Source organism: Mixophyes fleayi, chromosome 1, assembly GCF_038048845.1.
Source record: "Mixophyes fleayi isolate aMixFle1 chromosome 1, aMixFle1.hap1, whole genome shotgun sequence".
NCBI classification, from domain to species: Eukaryota; Metazoa; Chordata; class Amphibia; order Anura; family Limnodynastidae; genus Mixophyes; species Mixophyes fleayi.
Genome location: NC_134402.1, coordinates 999273 through 1025912, shown reverse-complemented (window position 1 = coordinate 1025912; position 26640 = coordinate 999273). Strand labels below are relative to the sequence as shown.

Below are 26640 nucleotides of genomic sequence, written 5' to 3'. Positions count from 1 at the left end.
GGAGGAAGGAGAGGGGCATATAACATCCCTTATAGGCACCATGCTGTAAGCAGCACCTCATGAGCCTCTCAGGGCTCTGGTAGTATGTACATATGGGTCACTGGGCCAGCTGAGGAGGAAGGAGAGGGGCATATAACATCCCTCATAGGCACCATGCTGTAAGCAGCACCTCTCAGGGCTCTGGTAGTATGTACATATTATGGGTCACTGGGCCAGCTGAGGAGGAAGGAGAGGGGCATATAACATCCCTTATAGGCACCATGCTGTAAGCAGCACCTCATGAGCCTCTCAGGGCTCTGGTAGTATGTACATATTATGGGTCACTGGGCCAGCTGAGGAGGAAGGAGAGGGGCATATAACATCCCTTATAGGCACCATGCTGTAAGCGGCACCTCATGAGCCTCTCAGGGCTCTGGTAGTATGTACATATTATGGGTCACTGGGCCAGCTGAGGAGGAAGGAGAGGGGCATATAACATCCCTCATAGGCACCATGCTGTAAGCAGCACCTCATGAGCCTCTCAGGGCTCTGGTAGTATGTACATATTATGGGTCACTGGGCCAGCTGAGGAGGAAGGAGAGGGTCATACAACGACAGTGCTAAACCAAATCATAATGGAGCCACAATACATATTGCGTCATTAAAAAGGATTTACCTGTAATAGGGAGATATAAATACATCTGGCCTTTGTTACAGCTTAATGGACTCACTTAGTGTGACTGATCCCACAGCCCACTCACTTAGTGTGACTGATCCCACAGCCCACTCACTTAGTGTGACTGATCCCACAGCCCACTCACTTAGTGTGACTGATCCCACAGCCCACTCACTTAGTGTGACTGATCCCACAGCCCATTCACTTAGTGTGACTGATCCCACAGCCCACTCACTTAGTGTGACTGATCCCACAGCCCACTCACTTAGTGTGACTGATCACACAGCCCACTCAGTACTTTTACCTTTGCATTCTAGCTGGTCCATTGTGCAATATGATGTAGCACATGCCCTTGTGTTTCTAACTCCCATTGTCCCATAGATTGTAAGCCTGCGAGCAGGGTTCTCTTACCTCTCTGTCTGTATTACCCAGTATTGTATTATTTGTTCCTAATTGTACAGCGCTACGGAATTGGCTGGCGCTATATAAATAAATGATGATGATGATGATGAATGGATGACTTTATAACCAAGCTCTAAATAGCATCTGGATGTACAATACTACATGAGAGTTTACACATCTCATGATCACCGTCAGGTCTGGTGCATTCTGGAGATGTAGAACTTTTCATTCCTCCAGAGTTCACTAGAGGTCAGGGAGCAGGGTGACAATAGTGGTCCAAATATTAGAGCCAGGACGATCCATGATAGATGGTTCAGAGAATCAGGAATGTTCTTAGCAAGAATGAGTGTCAGGGTAATACACAAAAAGTCAATGCTGGAGCTAGGCTTGGAAGCACAATATTTGCCAGACGTATAAACCCCCAGAATGCAGGGGATTCGCGGCAGACAGGAAGTTGGTGTTAGGCTGATCTGAAAATACTCCAGGCAAATGCACAGGGTACAAGCTCTCTAGAATGAGGCCTGAGACACACAGTCACTCGCCAGACAGTACTACTGCTCCCAAGGCCAGAGGACCAGGGATCGAGTCCCATAAGGTTCATCTGCACTGATTATACATTGATTATACATTGGCTATCATTATAGGTGATTGATAAAGCAGAACATGACAACTACATATTCAGTAACTAAAGGACGTGTTTATAAGGTAGTAAAGGTGACATCCTTCGTGGGGTAACTCATTTTAGTAATAAAGTATGAGCACATGGCAGCAGTGAACCAGAAGAGTTCTTATGGAGAAGAGTGAAGACATCAGTGCAGCAAAGTAGCCAACAGATATAGATGGGGTCTTATATCAGCAGCTCATTAAGACTCTTAAGATACAAGGAGCGTATGAAGAATGGGAAGTTTAGAACTTCAGAGGATTGAATGGATCTAGGATCCAGAAAGAGGAGACACATTAAGTGATGAGTGAACTGAGAGAGAAGATTGGAGACATGGAAGGATTGAAGAGAATGAGTGGAGTGATGGGAAGTTTGGAAGTATTAGACGTTTTGTGATGTGTCAGGAGGTTGGAGACACAAAAAGATGACACAATAAACAGTGCTAAGATTGAAGGAGGAAAGGGCTGGTTACATGGAATTGGAAAGTCAGATGTTTGGAGTTATAGATGCTTGAAAAAAGACAGAGTAGAGATATGAATTTGTATAAAACTCATGGAACAAATCCTACCAGAGATTCTCATGCAGAGAGTAGCTGAAGAATTGGCAGAGAGGATTCTGGTTACATTGCTGCTGGCAGATGGTCGGATCATACGTCTTCACGCTTGTAATGATTGTCCCAACAAACAAGGTGTCTTGAAAAATAAAATCTGCACATCCATTCAAACCTGAAACCAGAAAGAGGAGATGTCTGTATATAACTGGGAGAAACTAAACAAGGAATTTCAGTCACTGTGTCCTTATCACGCTACCATTATTTAACGTAGACAACGGCTCCGTATTCAGGGAGTGATGTGGAATCCTGTTTTCTATAGATAACTTTTGTCCATTTGTTTTTATAATGGTGTAATATAGACATCTCCTATCTGATGGTGGAAAGAGTTTTACCCTATGGAGGTAACTGGTCCCTGGCAGATGGAGGAAGTGGAGTATGGGGTAGTTGTGTGCCAGCAGGTGAGGAACTTATAAAACTACAGCTTACTATACTAAGGAATGTAATTTGCAGAAAAGGAAGAATGTGTTATGGTCTAACCCCAGCATGTGACAGAACTTATAATTACATTAAACCATTGGGGCCTTAGGTCATATTCTCCATATTGTCTGCTAGTGTTTGTAATAGCACAGGCTCTTTATTATAAACTACGTAGGTCATTTACAAAGAGCACACATGACACACTGCACAATACCAGCATTATACATCAAGCTACATCTCCTTTCTGCACTCGGGAGTGTCATCTACAAACTAAAACAGCACTCAATGGGCAGAGAGTTAATTATCACACTCAAGTCCAACCTCCTTAACGTCAAAACCTCCTTTAATTAAATACACTTTTCTATTTTCCTCCTAAAATCCTCATTTATAGCTTATATAAGTCAGGAGAGTGAGAGGACACGTGGGACTGTCTGTATTCACCGGGTGTAGTCACATTGTGCATTTATGGTGACAGCTGCAGAGATCAGGTCTCACTACTCCAATAATAATGATACCCAGGGCCGGTGCTAGGGTCCATGGCGCCCTAGGCATTTTGAAAAAAATCGGCGCCCCCGCAAAAATCGGGAATGATACCACTAGTAAGGGGTCATCCAGCATAAGACAACTTATAATAATGATACCACTAGTAAGGGGTCATCCAGCATAAGACAACTTATAATAATGATACCACTAGTAAGGGGTCATCCAGCATAAGACAACTTATAATAATGATACCACTAGTAAGGGGTCATCCAGCATAAGACAACCTATAATAATGATACCACTAGTAAGGGGTCATCCAGCATAAGACAACTTATAATAATGATACCACTAGTAAGGGGTCATCCAGCATAAGACAGCCTATAATAATGATACCACTAGTAAGGGGTCATCCAGCATAAGACAACCTATAATAATGATACCACTAGTATGGAGTCCACCAGCATAAGACAGCCTATAATAATGATACCACTAGTAAGGGGTCATCCAGCATAAGACAACCTATAAGAATGATACCACTAGTAAGGGGTCATCCAGCATAAGACAGCCTATAATAATGATACCACTAGTATGGAGTCCTCCAGCATAAGACAGCCTATAATAATGATACCACTAGTATGGAGTCCTCCAGTTCGGTGGTAGTCATTTCATTGGCACTTATAAAGCCGTCACACTTTACACAAATGCAAAAATAATGATTGCACTAACGGCGACAACCTGGAAATATGGGCTTATGAGATAAGAGACCGGCAGTATTTCCGGCAGTTTGAATTAGCGACTTTCCCAAATATCTACAGTGACAAATAATTTCACTTTTAATGGTCAGAGTGAAAACGGCACTTTTAAAGCGGCAATGGGTGGACCCTCCAATTGTATAAAGTAATCCAGGCGGTGGGTCTGTTTCGGCCTCACACTGGCCTCTTGGCTCTATCTCCACACCAGTCCTAGAGTGCTCCTGTTCGTGCTGGCTCTCATCATATGTGGACATCAGATCTCATAACGCTTATCCTCATGCTTAGTATTCTACATCTCCACAGAAGATCAAGGGCAATAAAATTCTCCTTTACCACTCCCTGCCACTGACAATCGCTTCTTCTTTCTGACTGGTTCCCTCCTGTACACCCCCATTACCTTAGCTTCACTCTATGCTGCTAATACCCCCCAGAGCTCCTTCTTTACCCACTTCTTTGCCAGACGCTCACGCTCTATGGTAGGACGGGTGATATTAGGCGGGGATTTTAATACCATCCTAAATGTTAAATTGGACCTGTGACAGGATGGGCCGCCTATGCCACTCTATCTGTTGTTGCTGGGAACCGGCTGGGCTTACTTTGCCACCATCCCCTTTCGTTATTCCAAATACGCCCCTCCTGCCACAATAGGAGGAGTCTGCTGCCCCCACTTGACTCCTTTATGGCGCCCAGAACCACGTTCCTTCGGGGTAACTGACGCTGCTAGAGTACTCCCATGCTGGTACACTTGGGCTGGTACCCTTGACCGCTTTCTATCGATCAGGGTGCTGTGGATGGATCCCCCCTGGCCTATCACACTGGCTGGGTAGCGGCAGAGTGGTGGCACTGGAGAACTGGGTCCAAACCTCAGAAACAGCCAGATGATGGATTAGATTTAGGGTCTAATCCAGCGGTTCCCAAAGTGTGTGCCGTGGCTCCCAGGGGTGCCGCGCCCGCCCTTGCAAAAGAAGAAGAAAAAAAAAAAAAAAAGAACTTACCAATCCAGCGTCGGATCCTCCTCCTCACTGTTCTCACTGACTGCCGGGGCGTGATGTCATCGGTGGTAATCGCTTAGCCGATGACGATAACACCGACACAGAGCACAGCTGCAATAAAAAAACGATTTCATGAAAAAATGACAGGTATATTGTCAGACGTACCTTAAAAACGACTGTACAGATCTCCGATGGCAGCAGAAGGATAACAGGACCTCCTTCCGACTGTTAACCTGGCGCTTCTGTGAATGTGGCCTCACTGCCACATACTGATCCGCCAGCTGGGCGGCCTCTTCCAGAGTCCCTGGCTTCCTGTCCAGCACCCATTCTGTCACCACCAGTGATGAAATTGTTCTCGGCACATCAAATCTATTACCTCCTCCACAGTCTGGGCTCCTGCTCCGCGCACCCACTTCTGTCAGATTCCCGCAGCCGGTTGGCAAACACCTCATGGGTGTCGTGGAGGTTCTTGGTAAGGTCCCGGAACTTTAGACGATAGGTCTCTGGGGTAATAGTGTACCTTTTAAGGAATGCCCTGTTCACTCTATCATAGTCCGCACAGTCCTCTGTGGGCACCCCACGGTAGGCCTCCACTGCACGTCCTTGCAGTGTGGACACCAGATGCTTAACCCATTCCTCTCTGGGTACAGCGTGTTGACTGCAGGTCCTTTCAAATACCTGCAGGTGCTCATCAATATTCCCAACACATTCCTCAAATTTAGAGCAAGGTAGAGATGACAGTCCTGATCCTCTAGGGGGCGCCTCCCATCTGGGCTGCATAGCTTGTGCCCTTCCCTCTAGGCACCATGCCTCGATGACCTGTGCCCGCTCAGCTGCAGATGCATTGTCGCCTAAGGCCACCATCTGGATTTTTAACCCGGCAGTCCTGCAATCATCATAGGACAGAGGGACTGGTTGTGCAGGTGCAGTCTGATAGGTAGAGGTCGCTGCTGTCTGAGGGTCTGGTTCACCTCATTCCCGGTCATCAACTGGACCACCACCTTGGCCACTGCCGCCATCAGTTTCCTCTACCTGGGTACCATACTGTCGGTGCCATTCCATCAGCGCCTCTCTAATCTCTGCCCTGTTTGGCGAATGGCTGATGTAAATGCCCTTGGCACTGCACAGAGTCTCGAGGTTCACCCTGGACATGTTGGTGTAATCAGACATCCTGTGCGTTCCCCTGGCTGTAGTTATTGCTCTCCTGAATAACTCGGCTCTCCCGACTGGTGCACGAAAAACCGCCTGGGGTTATCCCACTGCTTGCCACCAGTTATATCTGTGACAGGATGGACCGCCTATGCCACCCTGTCTGTTGTTGCTGGGAACCGGCTGGGCTTACTTTGCCACCGTTCCCTTTCGTTATTCAGAATATGCCCCTCCTGCTCCCACCGCTGGACTTCTTTATGGCATCCAGAACCATGTTCCTTCAGGATAATTCTCGCTGCTAGTGTATTCCCGTGCTGGTACACTTGGGCTGGTACCCCAGACCACTTACTATGGATCAGGGTGCTGTGGATGGCTCCCCCTGGCCTTTCACACTGGCCAGAGTGCCTGGGTAGCGGGCAGAGAGTTGGTACTGGAAAACTGGGTCCAAGCCTTAGACAGCCAGAAACGCATTACATTTTGAGTCTAATCTGTAGGTCACAGGATTACAGCAATATTGAAGAAGTTGTCAAGCAGAGTCTTGAAGCATAAAGTGATGTTTATTTCGCTCAAGTGTCCTGACAAAGACAGTTCCACTGATTAAAGGTATCAGTGGCCAGGTCAGATGGAACATCAGAATGATAAATTTCAGTTTACAAGGGCTCTCTTTTTATACAGTTTTAGACACAGCCTTACAGGCTATTTTTAGAATCAGGATGCAACCTGTTTACCCAAACATGGATTTACATGTAATGCAAAGCTAACAATTTTTATGCTTATCTATGATCTGTGATTTCCTAAAACCTTGCTGTGATTCCCTGCGTCTTATTTTGGACACAGTGTACATCTGACAGCAAGTCTAATTACCCCTTCTTTTCCCTTAAGGGGTATTGGACACTCACGTCAAAAGGTCTAACTAACATGAGATTAGCATGTGTGCTTTCTTCCAACAGTTGCAGAATACACATTTCCTCCAAAGAAAAGAATTCCCGGGGATAAAAAAAATGCAAACCCCAAACAAGGCATTTCCTTACACCAAGATATACAAAAGACTTTCTAAACAAGGGCTTACTGTATCAGATATATATCAGGAATAATGCATTTCCTCTAGCAAGGTTAAACAGAAAAAAAACTAATTTTCGTCCCTGGTTTCAAAAATAAGGATTTCCTATACCAAAATATACACAATATCAAAAATAAGTAATTTTGCAATTATATAAATAAGCGCCCTGAGCTATTTCCTTTAAATACATTTATACCATAAGTTACTTATAGGTGATCCAGTCACAGGACCGCTTACAATCCATACCATGCAGCAGTCAGAATGTTCGCGAGAGATCCTAATTGCAATCCTTGCTCTCCAAAAACCAATCTCTATGACACATGGCAGAACTTATACTCCAACGATAGAACCTATCCACATTATTCAGTGCCACCCGGGACATACTGCAGATTAGATATGCTCTTTGTCGATGCTCGCGCAACCCGGGCTCTGACCTCAGCAGCCGTCGCCTCGATACCCTGGTCTCATCAATCAGCTGTGATGGTATACATTGACATTATGCCGCCTTCTACACATTTTCAGATGGAGATTAAATGTGTTATCCTTTATAAAAACATTTATTGGAAGTACATAGTGCATATAAAAACAGAAAAGTGCATGGATCCTGGGTTGCATGGGTTGTAAAGGTATAAATTGTCTGCCTACCAGAGCCAGCTGGCGATCTGCACATATAATAGGGTCTTTGAACTGGTCACCTCTCGATCAGGCCCTCTTAACAACATTACGGGCCCCCGGGCAAAGCAGTGCATCAGGGCCCTATATATATATATATATATATATATATATATATATATATATATATATAGGGGCCCCGATGCACTGCTTTTTTTAAATGTACTCGCTCAGTGACCCTTGAAGTTTTTCTTTTGCAGGATTTTTTTTTGCAGGCTTATATATTCTTCTTAAGAGCCTTGCCTATGGGGCCCCCTTGCACGTGGGGCCCCCGGGCACCTGCCCATCGTGCCCAATGGAAAAGATGGCCCTGCTCTCGATGGATAGTACAGCCCCACACCTATTGTAGCAGTCAAAGTACCAAACTCCCAACTGTTCTTGCAGTCAAATCCTGACTAAGCGGGACAGTCTCCATCAGGACAGCTGTCAGACTGTTCTGCTCTCTCCTACGTGTTCTTGTCACCACCTGTGGCTGCTGGTTTCTTTAGCTCGGTTGCTGCTTGTCTGTATCCTGGGAGCCCTAGGTAGTCTGAATGTCCCATAGCAGTCCAAGGAGAGATGGAATAAATGTCTTCTTACTGGTATAATATTTCCACCCTCTGGAGGGGATAAAATCACATATAGACTCACTCCTGTAGTAACAGAGATTGCAAGGATCCATGCTCTTTTCTGTTTTTATATGCACTATGTACTTCCAATAAATGTTTTTATAAAGGATAACACACTATGGGATTTTCCATGTTTTCTTCTTTCCCTCTATATGCCTTGATGCTATGAATGTGGAAGAGGAGTGAAAATATTTACAGGAAAGAAATCCCTTATATTGTGATGAACTATTTCTGTGAGAACACTTCATTGATGTAAACATTTTCCCTGGAATATAAAGACTATATATCATATATAAGTGTTTATCATTAGCGCCTATTTAAAGTGTGTTAGGACTGATTGCCCCTGAACTTTGCACCTCTCCTGTAGGAGTTAAGCTCTGCCTCGTCTGCCACAGCGCCCGGCCAGTGGTCCCACCGTCGGGCGCATGCGCGCAGAGGTATTTAGACTCTTTTTGTTGTTACCTTTCTTTATTATCTGCATATGCATTTGTAACAACCCACACTGGCTAACAACTTAGCAATGGCTAATTTCTAACAGGCTATAGGTATTATTGAGATTCAGAGAGGAGTCTCGCTGGCACTCTACTCCTATTGGTGTTCCTCACTATTTAAGGCAGTGAGGACAGAGCCTCACTGCCAGCTATAGCTCCCAGTGTAGCTAGGCTCCCTGTTCCTGTTTCTGCTCCTTGATTGTTTTTGCTCGACCTGATCTCCCGTGTATGACCCCTGGCTTGTTTCTGGACCCTGTTGTATTGCCTGTGACGTCTGACCTCGGCTCGTTCTTGGATTCGTTTTCTGCTGCTCGACCCTTGCCTGGATTTCACTCTGCCGTTTGATTCTATTGCTGGGTTCTCTCTCTGTTGTCTGCGGCCAAGTCTGTCCCCACCACTAGGGGCTCCAGTGAACACCTGACTTCAGAGCAGACTCCGGGTTTTGATGTACTGGCTGGAGGGGTTCCTAACACTGTGTTCTGTGCAGTTCATTGTTCATACCGGGCTGCTGTTTGTCGCCTGTTTATACCCTGTTGCAGTTTGCTTCATTGCTGTCTGATCTCCTGTTCTGGACCTCTGCCTGATTACCGGACTCTACTTATTTGCCTGTTGCCCTGACCTCTGTCTGGCTGCTGGATTCTGCTTGTACGCTTGTTGCCTTGACCTCTGACTGGTCAGTGGACTCAGCTAGTCATGCCTTCCTGGACTGCCTCCTGCCTCTGGCTAACTGGAATCGTGTTCCCTGGCCTCCCTAATCTGGTGCCTCATGCCTCCTTGCAATTGGGTAACTTAATCTACTTGTTCCTGCATTTTGAACTGTATTTGCCATTTGAATCATTTCTTGGAACCTGTTGCTTCTGTAGACTATTCCTGCCAATCATCACACCTGCTCATACTTGTGTATTGGAGTATTCCTGCCAATCATCACACCTGCTCATACTTGTGTATTGGAGTATTCCTGCCAATCATCACACCTGCTCATACTTGTGTATTGGAGTATTCCTGCCAATCATCACACCTGCTCATACTTGTGTATTGGAATATACCTGTCTATTCTGCTACCTGAAATCAGCATATTCCATGAACTGAATTCTTGTTTACATATTTTGCCTAAATAAAGACACTTGGTTTCTCTACTGCTATTGCTGTGCCCTGAATTCACTACGAATCCTAACACAGTGTTTTTATGAAAAAGGAGATAAGGCAGGTAAGTTACTTCCTCGCAAATTCCAAAATAAGTGCAACCGTATAGTGGCCATCAAGGACCCAGCCCAACTGTATCTTTAAAACCCCATCGACATAGCTAACAGTTTCCGCTCCTATTATATCTCACTATATAACCTCCCTCCGTCTATCGACCCTCTAGACTCCATATACTCTCAGAAAACCGACTACCTCCAATGCTTTCTCAAGCTCAGATAATAGCGCTGTACGCTGATGTCACAGCTAAGGAGATCAAGAACACCATTAAATCCCTTAGGAATTCAGCGGTTTTATGGCTGTATACAAGAAATTTGCCCCTGTTCTCACACCTATGCTTCTCCCCCTCATTAATGCGATTCTCAGGTGAAAGAAACTTGAGAGGAGCCCACCAGAGCAGACATTATTGTTATTGCCAAAGAGGGAAGTGATTCTAGTCGCTGCGAGAGCTATCGGCCGATTTTGCTTTTGAATGTGGACTTAAAGCTCACTAAGCTACTCGCCAATAAGCTTATATTGGGGATCCCCGCCATTGGTCCATCCGGACCAGGTCAAATTTTTCCCTACATGTTAGGTGGCTGGCAACACAAGACAGGCCATTGACTTAATCAATGCAGATAATCATTGCTGGACTCCTGCTCTGGTAGTGTCCTTCGATGCCATAAAGGCCTTTGACAGGGTCTCCTGACTTTTTATGGGGGCCACCCTTGCTGCCATGGGATTCAGAGGCTGATTTTTATGCAGCCTGGCATCCCTTTATTTTAATCACCCAGCTAGTGTTCCTATCATTGGGGCTGCATCACCTCCCTTTAATATTGCAAACAGCACTCGACACTGCTGCCTGCTCTCCCCTCTGCTCTTTGCCCTGTATCCGTAATAATCCAGCCATCACTGGGATCCAGGCGAGTCTTTTAACTACAAAGTTTTACATGTTTTGCATAATTTACATGTATGTGTATGACATCCTTTTGACAACCACCATTACAGGCCTCCCTTCCATTCAGACCAAACTCTCTACATATTGCGTGGTATCCAACTTTAAAATTAACACAAACATCTGTTCCCAAAGATTCTCTAATTGTTCCAGACTTTGCTGGTTTAAGTTCCTTCCCTAACATTTCAGATCCTGCAGAAACAGATTGCCCATTTTGTTTGGTGAGGTAGATGCCCCAGAGTACAAGCCTCTACACTCTGCTGCCAGGACCGGACAGGGGTCTGGGGTCCCAAACATTTCTAAATATTATGTGGCCACTCAACTCACTCAGCTGGTTCTATTTCACTCACCATCTGCATCGAGACTATTGGTCGACAATCTTCTGCATTTACTTTCCCCCTACACTCTACTGTGGATATCTCTTAAGCACCACCCACCCCTCCCCCTACTCTCATTCATAACCCGCTTTTCTTTTTAGATCTGGGACTATAGCATTCAATCTACTGAAGAATCCAAAGAATCCTGATATTATGTTCCCCCTTTGAGATAACCCCACTTTTTTCCCCTAGGCTGCAACACACCAACTTTAAGCATTGGTCCAAACAGGGTCTTCAGTTTCTCCCAGTTATAGCGCCCATGCAAATTTTTCCATAAGTTGTAGACCTCCAATAACGTTTTAGCATATACCATGACCGTTATTACCAATATCTTCATCTACGCCTGCATTTCAGCTGCTTTATCAACTCTCAGCAATACAGTCCTTCTGTATGAGCAAATCCCCCCCTAAAGGCTTGATATCCACCTATTATTGTGTACTGGTGGCATTTCGTCAACCAACCAAAGATCACTGCGAATTGAAATGGGAAGAAGAGTTGTGCTAGGAGCTGGCCATAGACGATGGTCCAAGATCAGCTAAGAGCACTATGTGCCCCTATGTGCGCACTAAAGAGAATTCATATAAACTACTTTATAGCTGGTACTTGGTCCCCAGTCACCAACAAGCCATATCACCTGCTTCCTCTAAGCTCTGCTGGAGGCTCTGTGAACTTGACGGTAACGTCATCACATTTCGCAAACGTGCCCCAAGATCGTGAGGTTCTAGCAAATTATTCATAATCTGATCCGAAACGTTACCTCCATGCTACTACCTCCTTGTCCCTTCCATCCTACATGGACTGGTAACGGACGTTGATAAATAAACAATGGCACTAGTGGGCCATATATTCAATGCCGACAAAGTGCGCGATAGCAGCTGCCTAGAAATCACCTGAGCTCCCTGCTCTTCCTGAAGTGACGATTAGGGTCTGGCAGACTTATCGATGTGAGTATCTCATGAGTATCATTAATGACCGCCCCAACAAATTTCATGCCATTTGGAGCCAATGGCTCCCTTACTACGGATCAAGTGCCTAGAAGCACTCTGGACGAATACGTCCTTCTTTACACTTCTAGTCCTCGCTTCTCTTCCTCTCTCTCTATCCCTTTCTTTCTTTCCTCTAACCTCAAATGTTTGGTTCTCTAACCATAGGTTGTTTCATACAATTTTATCTTTATACTGTAAAAATGCTGCAAAAATTCTAATCAAATATGTTTTAAAAACAAACCAAAAAAACAAGTAGATCATTAGTATGTGGTCAGACCAGCGTGAGACATCCCAGAATGATATCACCCTCATCCTGTTGCAAATACAAAGTGGTATCCTACATTTGTGTATCACTGGCTACACTAAGAGGCATACAGCCGACAACCTGTTGGAAAAACTAAGGGATGTCATTGCTACACGGCTTATCCCGTTTAGACTCTCCTGAGATGTGTTATTTATGATAACGCCACCAATATTGCGAGAGCATTACAGCAGGAGGAATTGTGTCACATTCCCTGTTTTGCTCACACAATCTGCTTGGTGTTACAGAGCTGTTTGGTAAATGACAGGGACGTGCAGGAGAAAAAATTCGGGACATTTTCTGCATTCTGCAGCAGCATGTAGGAGATTGCAGCAGCTGCAAGAACAATTTATTTTGCCCTGCCACCAACTGAAGCAAGAGGTGGTAACAAGGTGGAGTTCAACACTTTATATGCTTGTGAGGATGGAGAAAAGCGAAAAGGTATCCACGCTTACTGCACAAGCCATGACATTGGGGAATGTATTTTAGTCCAGCACAGTGGAGATTACTTTCCGTGTTGTGCAAGGTGCTGAAACGATTCAAAGTAGTCACCTGTGAACGGATTTCAAACACTGATAGCTTGAGCAAAGTGATTCCCTTAATTACACTTTTGGAAAAGCACTTTGAAAAATTGAAGGAAGGGATGAAACAAAGAAATTACGCTAAATTTGTCGGACTTGTAGATTAAGTACTTTAATCGCTTTGCCAGGATCAAAGAGTTATCAACTTCTGAAAACTGTATCAATACATTTTGGTGACTATGCTTGATCCTAGGTTTAAGATCTATGTCTTCACTTTATTTCAAACTGCCCAGATTTCAAGAGATGCAATGAGCTACTGGTGAGCAAGCTGACAGCTCAAGTGGTACATGACACAACGGCGCCCCCTCCTTCAGTTTCTCAGGCTACTACTGCTAGGAAAAAACTAAGCTTTTCTAAGAGACCCAAGGATGATGCACATGATTCAGCACAACATTTTGAATTGTGAATTGTGCTCTGCTGGAGAGGGAGGATATGTTGGAGGAGCTGAGGGATGCCTACATCACTTGGAGAAACAACAATTTGTATTTTGACTGTGTGTCTAACTGGTGGGAATATGTTAAGGTCAAGATTTGCAGTTTCTTTTAGGCTAAGGGAAAACAACAGGCGTGTGAGCGGAAGAGAAACTTCAGGAGGCTGCAGCATCAGCTGTAGTTCCTGTTGGATCTCCAACTTCGCGGCTGGGACATGAAGGATGATCTGGTGGAGGCCAAGGGGAGCCTGAAAAGGCACTTCGAGGAGGAGTCCAGGCGCATCGTTCTTCCGTTCCAATGTGGAGAACATGGAAAAGGGTGAGAAATGTAACTCTTTCTTTTTCACAAAACTTCACTCCGGCCACACCCCCTGACTCAGCTGCAGGACGAGTCCGGCATTCCCAGAAAGGGGAAACAGGGCGTCATGGGACTACTACAGCAACCTCTACTCCCCTAAGACAATCGACACTGATGCTTCTCAATAATTCCTGTCTAACACTAACACTATTGATCCTGCAGGTAAAAAAGCCATGGACACCCTCCTGATGTTGGGGGAGCTGCACTCTGTCGATAGATCCTTTAGGCCAGGTAGGACCCCAGGCAGTGATGGTCTCCCAATGGAGCTCTTTGTAGCTGTCAGGAGCCGTCTTCACTCTGGCACTTGGTGCAGGAGACAGACGCCTGCACTTTCTCGTCAGTCGCGTCCCCTTGCCTAGCAGCGGGACGATATCTCCGCTCACCAGTCAGCGATCAGTGTGGCTGACCGCCAAATCTTCAACACCCAATCAGGATGCACCATATGGTATATTAAGCACCCTCTGACACATGTTGGGTGTCAGAGTATTGGTTTACTTCTGCTCCAGCGCTTCTAGAACTTTTGATCCAGTGTTCTTTGATTCCGATTCGGATTCCTGTTACTATTATCCTGTGTTTCATTTTGGTACCTCGCTGCCCGGCTGGTTTGACAATTTGGCTTGACCTGACTTCTCTCTGGAACCTCCCTGTATACTACACCGCTCGTTTGGCTTTGACCTGGACTGCCTGATTACGCCTGTCTACTACTGTCACTACACCGGTGACTGTCTTGCAGAACCGCGACTTGCGTACCCTCTGCAGCTAAGCCCAAACTCCCTTGCGGGGGTCCCTGGTGAATACCGGGGGTACATTAGACACCAAACCTTCCTATTCAGTTGCACTAATACCGGTTAGCAGCCATCTCTTAAATTCCGTGACAGTAGCGTGTGGGACCTTATTGGCCCGGACCTGCTTGAGCTGTATGAGGAGATGGTGGTGGAGGGCAGAATGCCTCCTACTCTGAGAGATGGAATGATTATGATCTTGTATAAGCGCAAGGGGGAGAGATGTGACCTTGAAAAATGGTGTCCCATCTCTTTCCTGAATGTGGACTACAAGATCCTCACCAAGGTACTAGCCAACAGACGAAAGGTTGTCATTGGGCAGATTGTTCATCCGGATCAGACTTGTGGCATTCCTGGTCGCAGGATCGCAGACAGCCTTGTGCTGCTGAGGGACACGATCCATTACATCAAAGATCACCATGCACACGTGGCCCTGGTCATTCTTGATCTGGAGAAGGCCTTTGATCGTGTTTCTCATGATTTTATGCGTAAGGTTCTGTGCAGGTTTGGATTGGGTGATATGTTTTGTTCTTATGTTAACCTGATGTACCTTGATTTTTACAGCTCGGTGTTGGTGAATGGCTGGAAGACTGATCCCTTTTCCATAATGTCTGGGGTCAGACAAATCTGCCCTCTTTCATCATCATCATCATCACCATTTATTTATATAGTGCCACTGATTCCACAGCTCTGTACAGAGAACTCATTCACATCAGTCCCTGCCCCATTGGAGCTTACAGTCTAAATTCCCTAATATACACACACACACAGGTCAATTTTGATAGCAGCCAATTAACCTACAAGTATGTTTTTTGGAGTGTGGAAGGAAATCGGAGCACCCGATGAAACCCACGCTAACACAGGGAGAACATACAAATTCCACACAGATAAGGCCATGGTCGGGAATTGAACTCATGACCCCAGTGCTGTGAGGCAGAAGTTTAACCTCTTCTTTTTGTTTGTTGTATAGAGCTCTTCGTGATGTGCATGAGGCGAAATCCAGAGATAAGAGGCATCACTGCACCAGGTCCAGACCTACTAGAGGCGAAGTGTTCTCTCTACATGGATGACGTCACTGTCTTCTGCTCTGACCAGCATTTGGTGACAGCACTCGTCTAGACCTGCGAGAACTTCCTCGAGTTTCAGGGTCAAAGGTCAACCTTGGGAAGTCAGAGGCGATGTTGTTCGGACAGTGGCACCTGTCATCCCCCACTGCATTTCCCTTCACAATCAAGTTGGACTTCATCAAAATTCTTGGAGTTTTAGTGGAGCGGAGGCGGCCCTGAAGTGTTGGGAAGAGAGACTGGCAACAGTCAGACAAAAGATTGGCCTGTGGAGCCTCAGAGACCTCACCATCGAAGGGAAAGCACTGGTGTTGCGCAACGAGATTCGTCCCGTTCTGCAGTACAAGGCCCAAGCTTTGCCATGTCTTGTTGTCGTTTGCAAGACCATCATGAGGACAGTCTTCCACTTTATCTGGGACTCCAAAATGGACAGAGTGGGACAGCTCCTTCCTTTACAACTGGACTACACCTTGGTTTTACCTGGATGTTGGACAATTTGTGAGAGAGCACCATCTGGAGGGACTTAAACCAGACTTGTGGAAGCCAAAAACTGTCCACAAGTTCATCAAAGCTGGAGTCTGTTCCAGGGCTCCCTGTTGCTACAGCAAAACATGTGTGAGAGAATGTGGCCTCTAAGAGGCTGACTAATTGGCACAAAGACATTGCATGGATGGCTATCCAGGGGGGTCTGCCTCTCAGAACATTCATGCACTCCCAGAACCTGTGCCGATATGTCCACTGCCCCTTTTGTATCACCAGAAGGGAAACAGCACAGCGTATTTTTTGGGACTGCCCCACTGCACAGGCACTGTTGGATGCCTTGGAACATGAACACAAGGACAGTGTGCCCAGGACTTGCCTTTCATACCATTCGGTATTTTATGGATTATTTCCTGGGTCCACACCATTGGGGTAATCCAGGAGGCCTGGCATCTTATGAACTGTTTTAAGGATACTATGTGGCTTGCCAGGAATCGCCTCATCTTAAAGCGGGAGAAGATGACCATCCAGGACTGTCACAGGCTGATCCACAGCATGCTAAGAGACTATAACACCCTTGACAGTCCTGAGGAAGAGGAAGATGATTGATTGTTGCCTCCCTCCTCTCCTTCTCCTCCCTATGTGTGTTTTTTTATCATTAAAACCTTTGGCTTGTGCTTCCCCTCCCTTACACCCTCCAACCCATTCCACTATCACTGTTTGAAGTGTTATTCAATGTCATACCTTATTTATGCACCCTTCCCTATATTTGTGTCTGTCCCCAATAAAGCTTTGGGCTTGTGACTTCCCCATCCTACCCATCTCACCTACCTCCCCCTCACATCCATTGTTTTTTTAAATGTTATATTGTTTGAGTTTGCATGGTTAATGCAGTACTCGATGTATAGTGTAGGATGCCATATCTTGTACTTTATGCCTTGTATTGTACTAAATGTATGAATGATTATACTTTACAGTGTACTGCGTACACTTGAATGCAATGTAATGTGTGTTTTTAGTACCTTCATACAAATAAAGTTACTTTTTCAATCAAAAATTTGTTTTCTCAGGTCTCTTAGCTGTTCTTTAATCTGGACATATTTATCATCCTGCCTCAGGGCCTCCTCTCTATTATTCTTCTAAAGCGCAGTGTATCTCTCGTGTACAAGCTCTCTTAAATTTGGAGGTTTTGCAAAAACCAAAACCAAAACACGAACTTAATCCAGATCCAAAACCAAAACCAAAACATGGGGGTTAGTGAACATCTCTAATAGGAACTGGTCAATCCTTTGAAACGAAAGGGAACTAAAGAGTAAGCCAAGACCTACACAAAAGCCCCCCCACACACTTCTCCCTCTTCCTTTCATCTCCCCAAGCCGACTACCCCCACACTCAACCTTCCTTCTCCCCCAACCCCTCCCCCATCTGGACTCTGCCTTCATTCTACCCAACCCTTCCCCAAAACCTCTCCCTTCCTTCTCCCCCCAACCCCTCCCCATCTGGACTCTGCCTTCATTCTACCCAACCCTTCCCCAAAACCTCTCCCTTCCTTCTCCCCCCAACCTCTCCCCATCTGGACTCTGCCTTCATTCTACCCAACCCTTCCCCAAAACCTCTCCCTTCCTTCTCCCCCAAACACAATTGCTCCATTGTCCCTGGCATAAATGTGAATATACAAATGTGGGCACTCAGTGCCTGGTATATATATTAGGAAACAAATAGAAAACCCATCTGGCCGAGTAACCAGGTTACTCACATTGACTTCCGGTACAGCAATCTCTCTGGCTCATTCCAGACTGCGCTCCTTCCGTAGCAGTGATATTCGTGGGAGAGGGAAGGGATGTTGAGTACTGCAGATAACAGCGCTGTCTGTGGACAAGAAGGATAAAACAGTAAAGTGTAAATAGAGAGGAAGAGAAATATTGGGAATAAGAGATAAATAGAAATAAAAAGAGGGGGCTACAACAGAACTAATCCTAAAAGCATTTCATATAATGCAGAGCAGGGTTTATTTTGCGACTGTTAGAACATTTCTGGTTGATCAAAAAGGTCATTGGAAGCTGCTCACTGATACTTCTGTGATCGTCCTCCCCACATCCCGAGTCACTCATGCTGATCAGTAAACAGAAACTTTACCTCCATGCAGATGGAGCAGGATTCATTGTACTCTGACCTTTATCTAGCTGATGTACCACAGAGCACACCAATAGCCCAAAGTGACAGGATGGACCTCCTATGCCCCCCTGTCCATTATTGCTGGGGACCAGCTGGGCTTTCCTTGCCACCATCCCATTTCATTATCCCAAATTGCGCCCCTGCTGCCACCACTAGGCTTATTCACCGGCGCCTAGAACCGTTTCCTTCTGGGTAAATGTCGCTGCTAGTGTACCCCATTGCTGGTACACATGGACTGGTACCCCTGACCTCTTGCCTTCAGATCAGGGTGCTGTGGATGTTCCCCCCTGACCTATCACACTGGCCAGAGCTGCAGGGTAGCGGGCAGAGCGTTGGTACTGGATGCTGGGTCCAAACCTCAGAACAGCCGGATAACGGATTACATTGGTCTAATTTATAGGTCACAAGAATTACAGCAGGTAAGTAGGCGTCAAAGCAGGATCTTGAAGCAGTGATGTTTATTAGCACAAGTGTCCTAATAAGGACAGTTAAACTAGTTAGTAGTACTAGTGATCCCAGAAGGTGCAGATGGAATAGTGCTATATTACATGGTCAAACAGAGCTCCTTGTTATACAGATTTACACACATACCCTGGCAGGAGGTAATCCAGCCTCCTGCCCCTTTATTGGAGCTTGTGATTTCACTGCTTTTTTGATTTCAAGTGCTGTTTTTGTTTAAAGTGTGGAGTTGGTTCCAGTAAGGAGTTGAATCCAGGAAGGGGTTTAATCTGGTAAGTGGCTAGGAAAGGCTAGTACTAAAGTTCACTGTAGGCTATAAGAAGTTAGGTTAGCCATAATAAGATGAGTAGTAGCAGACTTGATGATCTCACTCAATGCATATCTTGTCATATGTATGCACACTTGGAGCAAGTGTTCCAAGGTTTATACCTCTGTGAGAAATGTGAGCAATTGGTCTCTTTGGAAGCCCAGGTAACTGATCTAAAGCAGACCATTGCAACATTGAGAGACATTGCCAAGCTGAAGCAGAGTTTACAGCTCACCGTTGATGCGTTATCTGAGCAGGGATTATGCACAGGTAGGCAGCTGGGTAACAGTTACTAGGGGTAGCAGAGGGAGGAAGAGGCAGGCTAGTTCTGAGCTAGGCAATCCCAGCAGATTTGCCAGATTGGATGAAGATACTGTGGAAAGCAGTTCAGAATTGGTAGAGTTGGATGACACTGCTTCCTCTAGCAACCAGGGGAATGGTCTCTCCAGCATAGAGGGGACCAAAGTTACTCAGGGACCCAGGCAGATTGTGGTGGTAGGGGATTCAATTATTAGGAAGGTAGATAGGGCAATCTGTTACCGGGACCGTGCATGCCGAACAGTGTGTTATCTCCCGGGTGCTCGGGCTCGGCATATTGCGGATCGGGTGGACAGATTGTTGGGAGGGGCTGGGAATGACCCAGCGGTTTTGGTGCATGTTGGCACCAATGACCGAGTTAGAGGAAGAAGGGGTGTCCTAAAGAATGATTTCAGGGACATAGGTCGCAAACTTAAGGCAAGGACATCCAAGGTAGTATTTTCGGAAATACTACCTGTGCCACGCGCTAGTCCAGGGAGGCAGCGGGAGATTAGGGAGGTTAATGCGTGGCTAAAAGATTGGTGTAGAAAGGAGGGTTTTGGATTCTTAGAGCACTGGGCTGATTTCTCGGTCAGTTGCCATCTTTATTGTCGTGATGGATTGCATCTGAATGAGGAGGGGGCTGCAGTGCTAGGGGAGAGGATGGTTAGAAGGTTGGAGGAGATTTTAAACTAGGCTCCGGGGGGGAGGGGCAAGCAAGTATTTATGGGATAGACATTGAGAGTAGTAAGGAGGAATTTAACAAGAGTAAAGGGGGTGGAGAGGGGGGAAAGGGAAGCATAGCCGATAAGGAGCGGCCCTTTTTAAAGCAAAAAGAAATACCTAAGGGAGGCAATAGACTTAAGTGTATGCTTGCAAATGCAAGAAGCCTGACAGGTAAAATGGGGGAGTTAGAACTAGTAGCAATGAATGAGCAGTATGATATTATAGGTATTACGGAGACCTGGTGGGATGATACACATGACTGGGCAGTCAACTTGGAAGGCTATTCTCTCTTCAGGAGGGATAGGGTAAATAAAAGGGGAGGAGGAGTATGTCTTTATATTAAGCCAGAATTAAAACCAAGTATTCAGGAAGTTATATACGAGAATATTGGTGATAATATAGAGGCATTGTGGGTGGAAATATCCAGCGGAGGAAAAAGTTCAGAGAAGTTTCTGATAGGGATATGCTATAAACCGCCAGATATTAGTACGATTGAGGAAGCCCAACTTCTACAGCAAATTGAAAAGGCTACACAACTAGGTCAAATTTTAATTATGGGGGATTTTAATTATCCGGACATTGATTGGAGTACTGAGACCTGTGGTACAGCTAGGGGAAATAGGTTTCTGAGCACGCTAAAAGACCATTACATGTCCCAATTAGTTGAGGAACCAACTAGGAACCGGACTATACTGGACCTAGTAATAACAAACAATGTAGACGTAATATCAAATATTCAAGTAAAGGAGCACTTGGGAAACAGTGATCATAATATGGTCTCATTTGAAATTAGTTTCCAGAAACAACAGTATAAGGGATCAACTAGGACTTTAAACTTTAAAAAAGGCAAATTTTAATATGCTAAAGGAGTCTATAAAGAGCATAGACTGGGACAAAGCCTTTGAAGGAAAAAATACGGAAGAAATGTGGGCTGTCTTTAAAATGTTGTTGGAAACATACACGTATAAGTTCATTCCTATGGGAAATAAATGTAAAAGAATTAAGTCTAAACCAATGTGGCTAAATAAAAAGGTAAGGGAAGAAATGCAAAGGAAGAAACGTGCATTTAAATTGTTTAAGTCTGAAGGGTCAGAGGAGTCCTTCCGTAGGTACAAGGAATGTAATAAAACATGCAAAAAGGAAATTAGATTGGCTAAATTAGAAAATGAAAGGCACGTTGCAAAAGAAAGTAAGACAAACCCCGAAAAGTTTTTTAAGTATATAAATGGCAAAAGGATTAAAAAAGATAATATAGGACCCCTAAGAAGTGAGATGGGTGAATTGATAAATGATACCAAGGAAAAAGCAGAGGTATTAAACACGTTCTTTTCTTTAGTATTTACCAGAGAGGAACAAATGGTAGGAGTAATACATAAAAATGGAAATGAAACCGTACCATTAATTAATACTTGGTTGTCAGAGGAAGAAGTCCAAAGGCAACTGAAGAATATTAAGATAAATAAAGCTCCAGGTCCAGATGGCAAACACCCAAGGGTCCTTATGGAGTTAAACTCGGAAATAGCTAGACCGCTATTCTTAATTTTCAGAGATTCAATCTCATCAGGCTCAGTACCAAGGGATTGGCGAATAGCAGATGTGGTGCCGTTGTTTAAAAAGGGGATGAGATCACAACCAGAGAATTATAGACCTGTAAGCCTGACATCAATAGTGGGGAAACTACTGGAAGGTATTTTAAGGGACAGTATTCAGGATTACTTGGTACGCAATAAGATTATTAGTGGGAATCAACATGGATTTCTGAGGGATAGGTCATGTCAAACTAATCTAATTAGTTTCTACGAGGAAGTTAGTGGGAACTTAGACCAGGGCAGGACAGTAGATGTGGTCTACTTAGATTTTGCAAAGGCCTTTGATACAGTGCCACACAAGAGGTTGGTTTACAAAATAAGGGAACTGGGTCTAGAAATCAAAATTTGTACTTGGATCGAAAACTGGTTAGAGAATAAGGAACAGAGAGTTGTGATAAATGGAACATTTTCTAATTGGTCAAAAGTTTTAAGTGGAGTACCTCAAGGTTCCGTGCTGGGGCCACTCCTTTTTAATATATTTATTAATGACCTTGGTGATGGTTTAGAGAGTAAAGTTTCTATTTTTGCAGATGACACTAAACTCTGTAAGGTAATAAAATCAGAGCAAGATGAAGCTTATCTACAGAGGGACTTAAATAAACTGGAGGATTGGGCGGCTAAATGGAATATGAGGTTTTACACAGATAAATGTAAGATTATGCATTCAGGGATCAAAAACAAGAACGCAATCTATAAATTAAATGGAATTAATTTGGGAGAATCTATAATGGAAAAGGATTTGGGAGTGCTCGTAGATAGTAGACTTCTCAATAGTGCTCAATGTCAAGCAGCAGCTGCAAGGGCAAACAAAGTATTGGCATGCATAAAAAGGGGCATAGATGCAAGGGAAGACAGTGTAATTTTGCCACTGTATAAATCGTTGGTAAGACCTCATCTTGAATATGCAGTACAGTTCTGGGCACCACTCTATAAAAAAGATAATTTGGAACTAGAAAGGGTTCAGAGAAGGGCGACAAAATTGATAAAGGGTATGGAGTCATTAAGTTATGAGGAAAGGTTAGCCAGTTTAGGTATGTTTACTTTAGAATAGAGGTGTCTAAGGGAAGATATGATTACTATGTACAAATACATTAGGGGTCAATACAGAGAGCTTTCATGGGAACTTTTTACCCCAAGAACCATACACAGGACACGTGGTCATCCCCTAAGGTTAGAGGAGAGGAAATTTCACAACCAGCAAAGGAAGGGGTTCTTTACAGTAAGGGCAGTCAAGATATGGAATTCATTGCCAGGGAAGGTTGTGATGGCAGATTCAATAGATATGTTTAAGAAAGGGTTAGACAAATTTTTAGCGGAAAGGTGTATCCAGGGATATGACCGTTAATTTAAAATAAAGGATAGTAGTGGATATAGGGTAAAAATTGGACTGCAATATTGAGTCTGGGGGGATTTTCAAAATTTAAACAGATTGGCGGTTGCCTACTCTGGATTAATTTCAAATATAAGTGCAGGATCGCAGGAGATCCAAAATAGGTTGAACTTGATGGACTGATGTCTTTTTTCAACCTCATCAACTATGTTACTATGTTACTATGTAATCAATCCAGGATGCTTCATGCAATCTCCACATAAATCAGTCTGGAGGGGTTTAACACCTTTTTACATTGAGTGTTTCCCGTTCAGGATGTAATATTATCTTGCATTTAACACAATTTAACTTATAAAACTCGCAGCATTCTATGATATCCTAAATTACTTGTATCCTACATTGTTCAGACAGGTTCTAAGATACAAGAAAAAAATCTACACAGGACCAAAAGGGAACGACCTCCTGCTTTGTTGGTCACTTCACAGGAAAATACTTAATTAGTTTGATAGGTCTGCATTCAGAAGAAACAAATCTAATTTCCTCTATTTCCCTATTATCAGAAAGAAATCAGTACATTTGCACTGATATACATGGATGCACTGTACCCCTAATTAAAATAAATATCTACAATATGTTATTTCTACGTAATCCAGCCACTCACAATCTCCTAAAATGTAAGAATTGTCCCAATAACAGTCCCTAACTCCAACTCAATAACAAATGCTAGCACACTTCTATATAAAGTTACAATATCTACTGAGTCACTGACTGAGACGTAATTGAATGACAACTCATAGCATTGGCCAGCCATTCCCCCAAAGCACCTTAGTCATGTAAACCAACTTCTGTCCTAATTGTAATGTACACCCTCAACGGAGAGACAGGACGGATATATGGGTCTAGTGTATGGCTATAAGTCATTGTTCTGGGATACTAGAATCTTGCTCAAACTGCCCCAATTTTGGAGGAGTTGTACCTGTGTCCTTGTAGCCAAACTATTGACCTATAATCAATATTCCAAGAACTCACTGCATGCCGGGATCAGTCTGGGGCGATGAAGGATAGTATGTGTAGAACTGGCACCCTGGGTTCCGGGTACAAGACGCCTCACACTCTTCACGACTGCCAACAAAGCCGAAGGAGAGCACGTTGCCCACAAACTCTACGCCATTGTAGTATTCAGAGAGACACCCTATGAAGAGAGAGACAATAATGTGAGAAGATTTGGTAGAGCGACAGCACACGGCACGGAAGGACTGACATTTATACCACCTCCTACCAATCAGAAGAACATTTATCACTGAATATAGTCACATCAAACCTGTTCTATGCTGTGCCCAAGAAGCCATTATCCCGGTGCGCTCCGAGCTATGTAACACACAAGGGTCACCTGTAATAAAACCTTCCACTGTGCATCATGCACCTAAACTCAATGCATGTCACAGGAATTTTGGATCAAGTGCCGTGCAGTCAAAAAAGGACTTAAGTCCACCATCTACCTGTTCCAGCACAAAGCAGCGAGGCCTCATTAAGGGAATGTTAATGGTGTCATAAGGGAACGTCCACAACAAGAGTACGATCCCCACCAACTCATGAATAGCAAAGAGAGAAAAGTGCCCAAGGACAGACCCCAAAATCACCAGGAACTCGGCATCGAAGTCACCCAGAAGTAGATGGACTGGTAATGTCTGGTTCCATCATCAGACACATCTAGAATAATTTTCCACATAAATGGAGGTAGTAACACACAAGACTTCACGTTATGTTGCTGATTCTTATTTGCCACACAATGAAAGAGTCGTCCCGCAGCGCCAGTTCTACTAACCAGCTGTGCGACTTGATGATGTGAGGATGAAGCAATGGACTGTGAGACGAGTATGAACATTTCTTTTGCACCAACTGTTCCTGCTGCACCCAGTGTATCTGGGGCTGATGGGCACAGCAGGGATCCCGAAGAAGTGACACAGGAGGTTCAGGGCTGGACTGTGGTGTGGAGGAATAAGAAGTGATGTGTGCGGATATTAGGAAGCACAGCAAGCTGGAGCTGCGTTATCCGGCATACTGGACAGAAGACCCTGTATGCACCAGTAAGAATGGGAGCGCTGGACATGACGACAAAACATTTGGGCAGAAGTCACCAGATCATTGTCTTTTGAGTGTAACAGTGACACATTAACTTGGGGCATTTTCTTTATTATAAATCCTGTGCAGTCCACATGGAGAACTAGAGTTAAACGTTTGTTTTGTTATGTCTGTAGTTTCAGTGACAGTCAATATTACCATCTATGTGTTTATACTAGAGATGGGCGGGTCCGGTTCTCCGAGAACCGAACCCACCCGAACTTTGGGTATCCGAGTACCGAGCTGAGCAGCTCGGTACTCTCCCGCCCATTCCGAATCCAAATCGAGGCCGAACGTCATTGTGACGTCGTCGGATCTCGGGACTCGGTTCTCGCGATACTTCAACTTTATAAATACACGCCTCCACAGCAATCCATCGCCATTTGACAGAGGGAGAGAGCAGGGTGTAGTCATAGGCTAATTAGAGCAGGGACAGAGAATACCATATTGTTCTTGCAATTGCTCTAACCAAAATCGCTAGTGCAGAGAGGAGGATAGAGGTTTATTATTTTTTCTTCATATTTGGCACTCCCCAGCGCTTTTGGGGTGTCCCCCATAATTGTGCATTAATATTTCTGGCTGTCAAAAGTCATATCTGTCAGCAGTATCTACTCAATAATTTGTAGCACTCCTCAGTGTTTTTGGGGTGTCCTCCCTAATTGTGCATTAATATTTCTGGCTGTCAAAAGTCATATCTGTCAGCAGTATCTACTCAATAATTTTTAGCACTCCTCAGTGTTTTTGGGGTGTCCTCCCTAATTGTGCATTAATATTTCTGGCTGTCAAAAGTCATATCTGTCAGCAGTATCTACTCAATAATTTGTAGCACTCCTCAGTGTTTTTGGGGTGTCCTCCCTAATTGTGCATTAATATTTCTGGCTGTCAAAAGTCATATCTGTCAGCAGTATCTACTCAATAATTTTTAGCACTCCTCAGTGTTTTTGGGGTGTCCTCCCTAATTGTGCATTAATATTTCTGGCTGTCAAAAGTCATATCTGTCAGCAGTATCTACTCAATAATTTGTAGCACTCCTCAGTGTTTTTGGGGTGTCCTCCCTAATTGTGCATTAATATTTCTGGCTGTCAAAAGTCATATCTGTCAGCAGTATCTACTCAATAATTTTTAGCACTCCTCAGTGTTTTTGGGGTGTCCTCCCTAATTGTGCATTAATATTTCTGGCTGTCAAAA

At 44.5% G+C, this 26640-nt stretch overlaps 1 protein-coding gene across 1 annotated transcript in view; it reads right to left on the bottom strand.

Moving 5' to 3' along the window:
- LOC142110698 (coagulation factor XI-like) overlaps positions 1-24680 on the bottom strand; it is a 77561-nt gene extending 52881 nt beyond the window's left edge. Inside the window, exons 1-4 of the mRNA XM_075193777.1 lie at positions 24653-24680; positions 24361-24523; positions 18205-18317; positions 2287-2443 (exon numbers count right to left, since the gene is read on the bottom strand). Of these exons, the coding sequence (XP_075049878.1) occupies positions 2287-2443; positions 18205-18317; positions 24361-24523; positions 24653-24680 (461 nt within the window). The remainder of the gene's footprint in view (positions 1-2286; positions 2444-18204; positions 18318-24360; positions 24524-24652) is intronic.
- Between the last annotated feature and the right edge of the window lie 1960 nt (positions 24681-26640).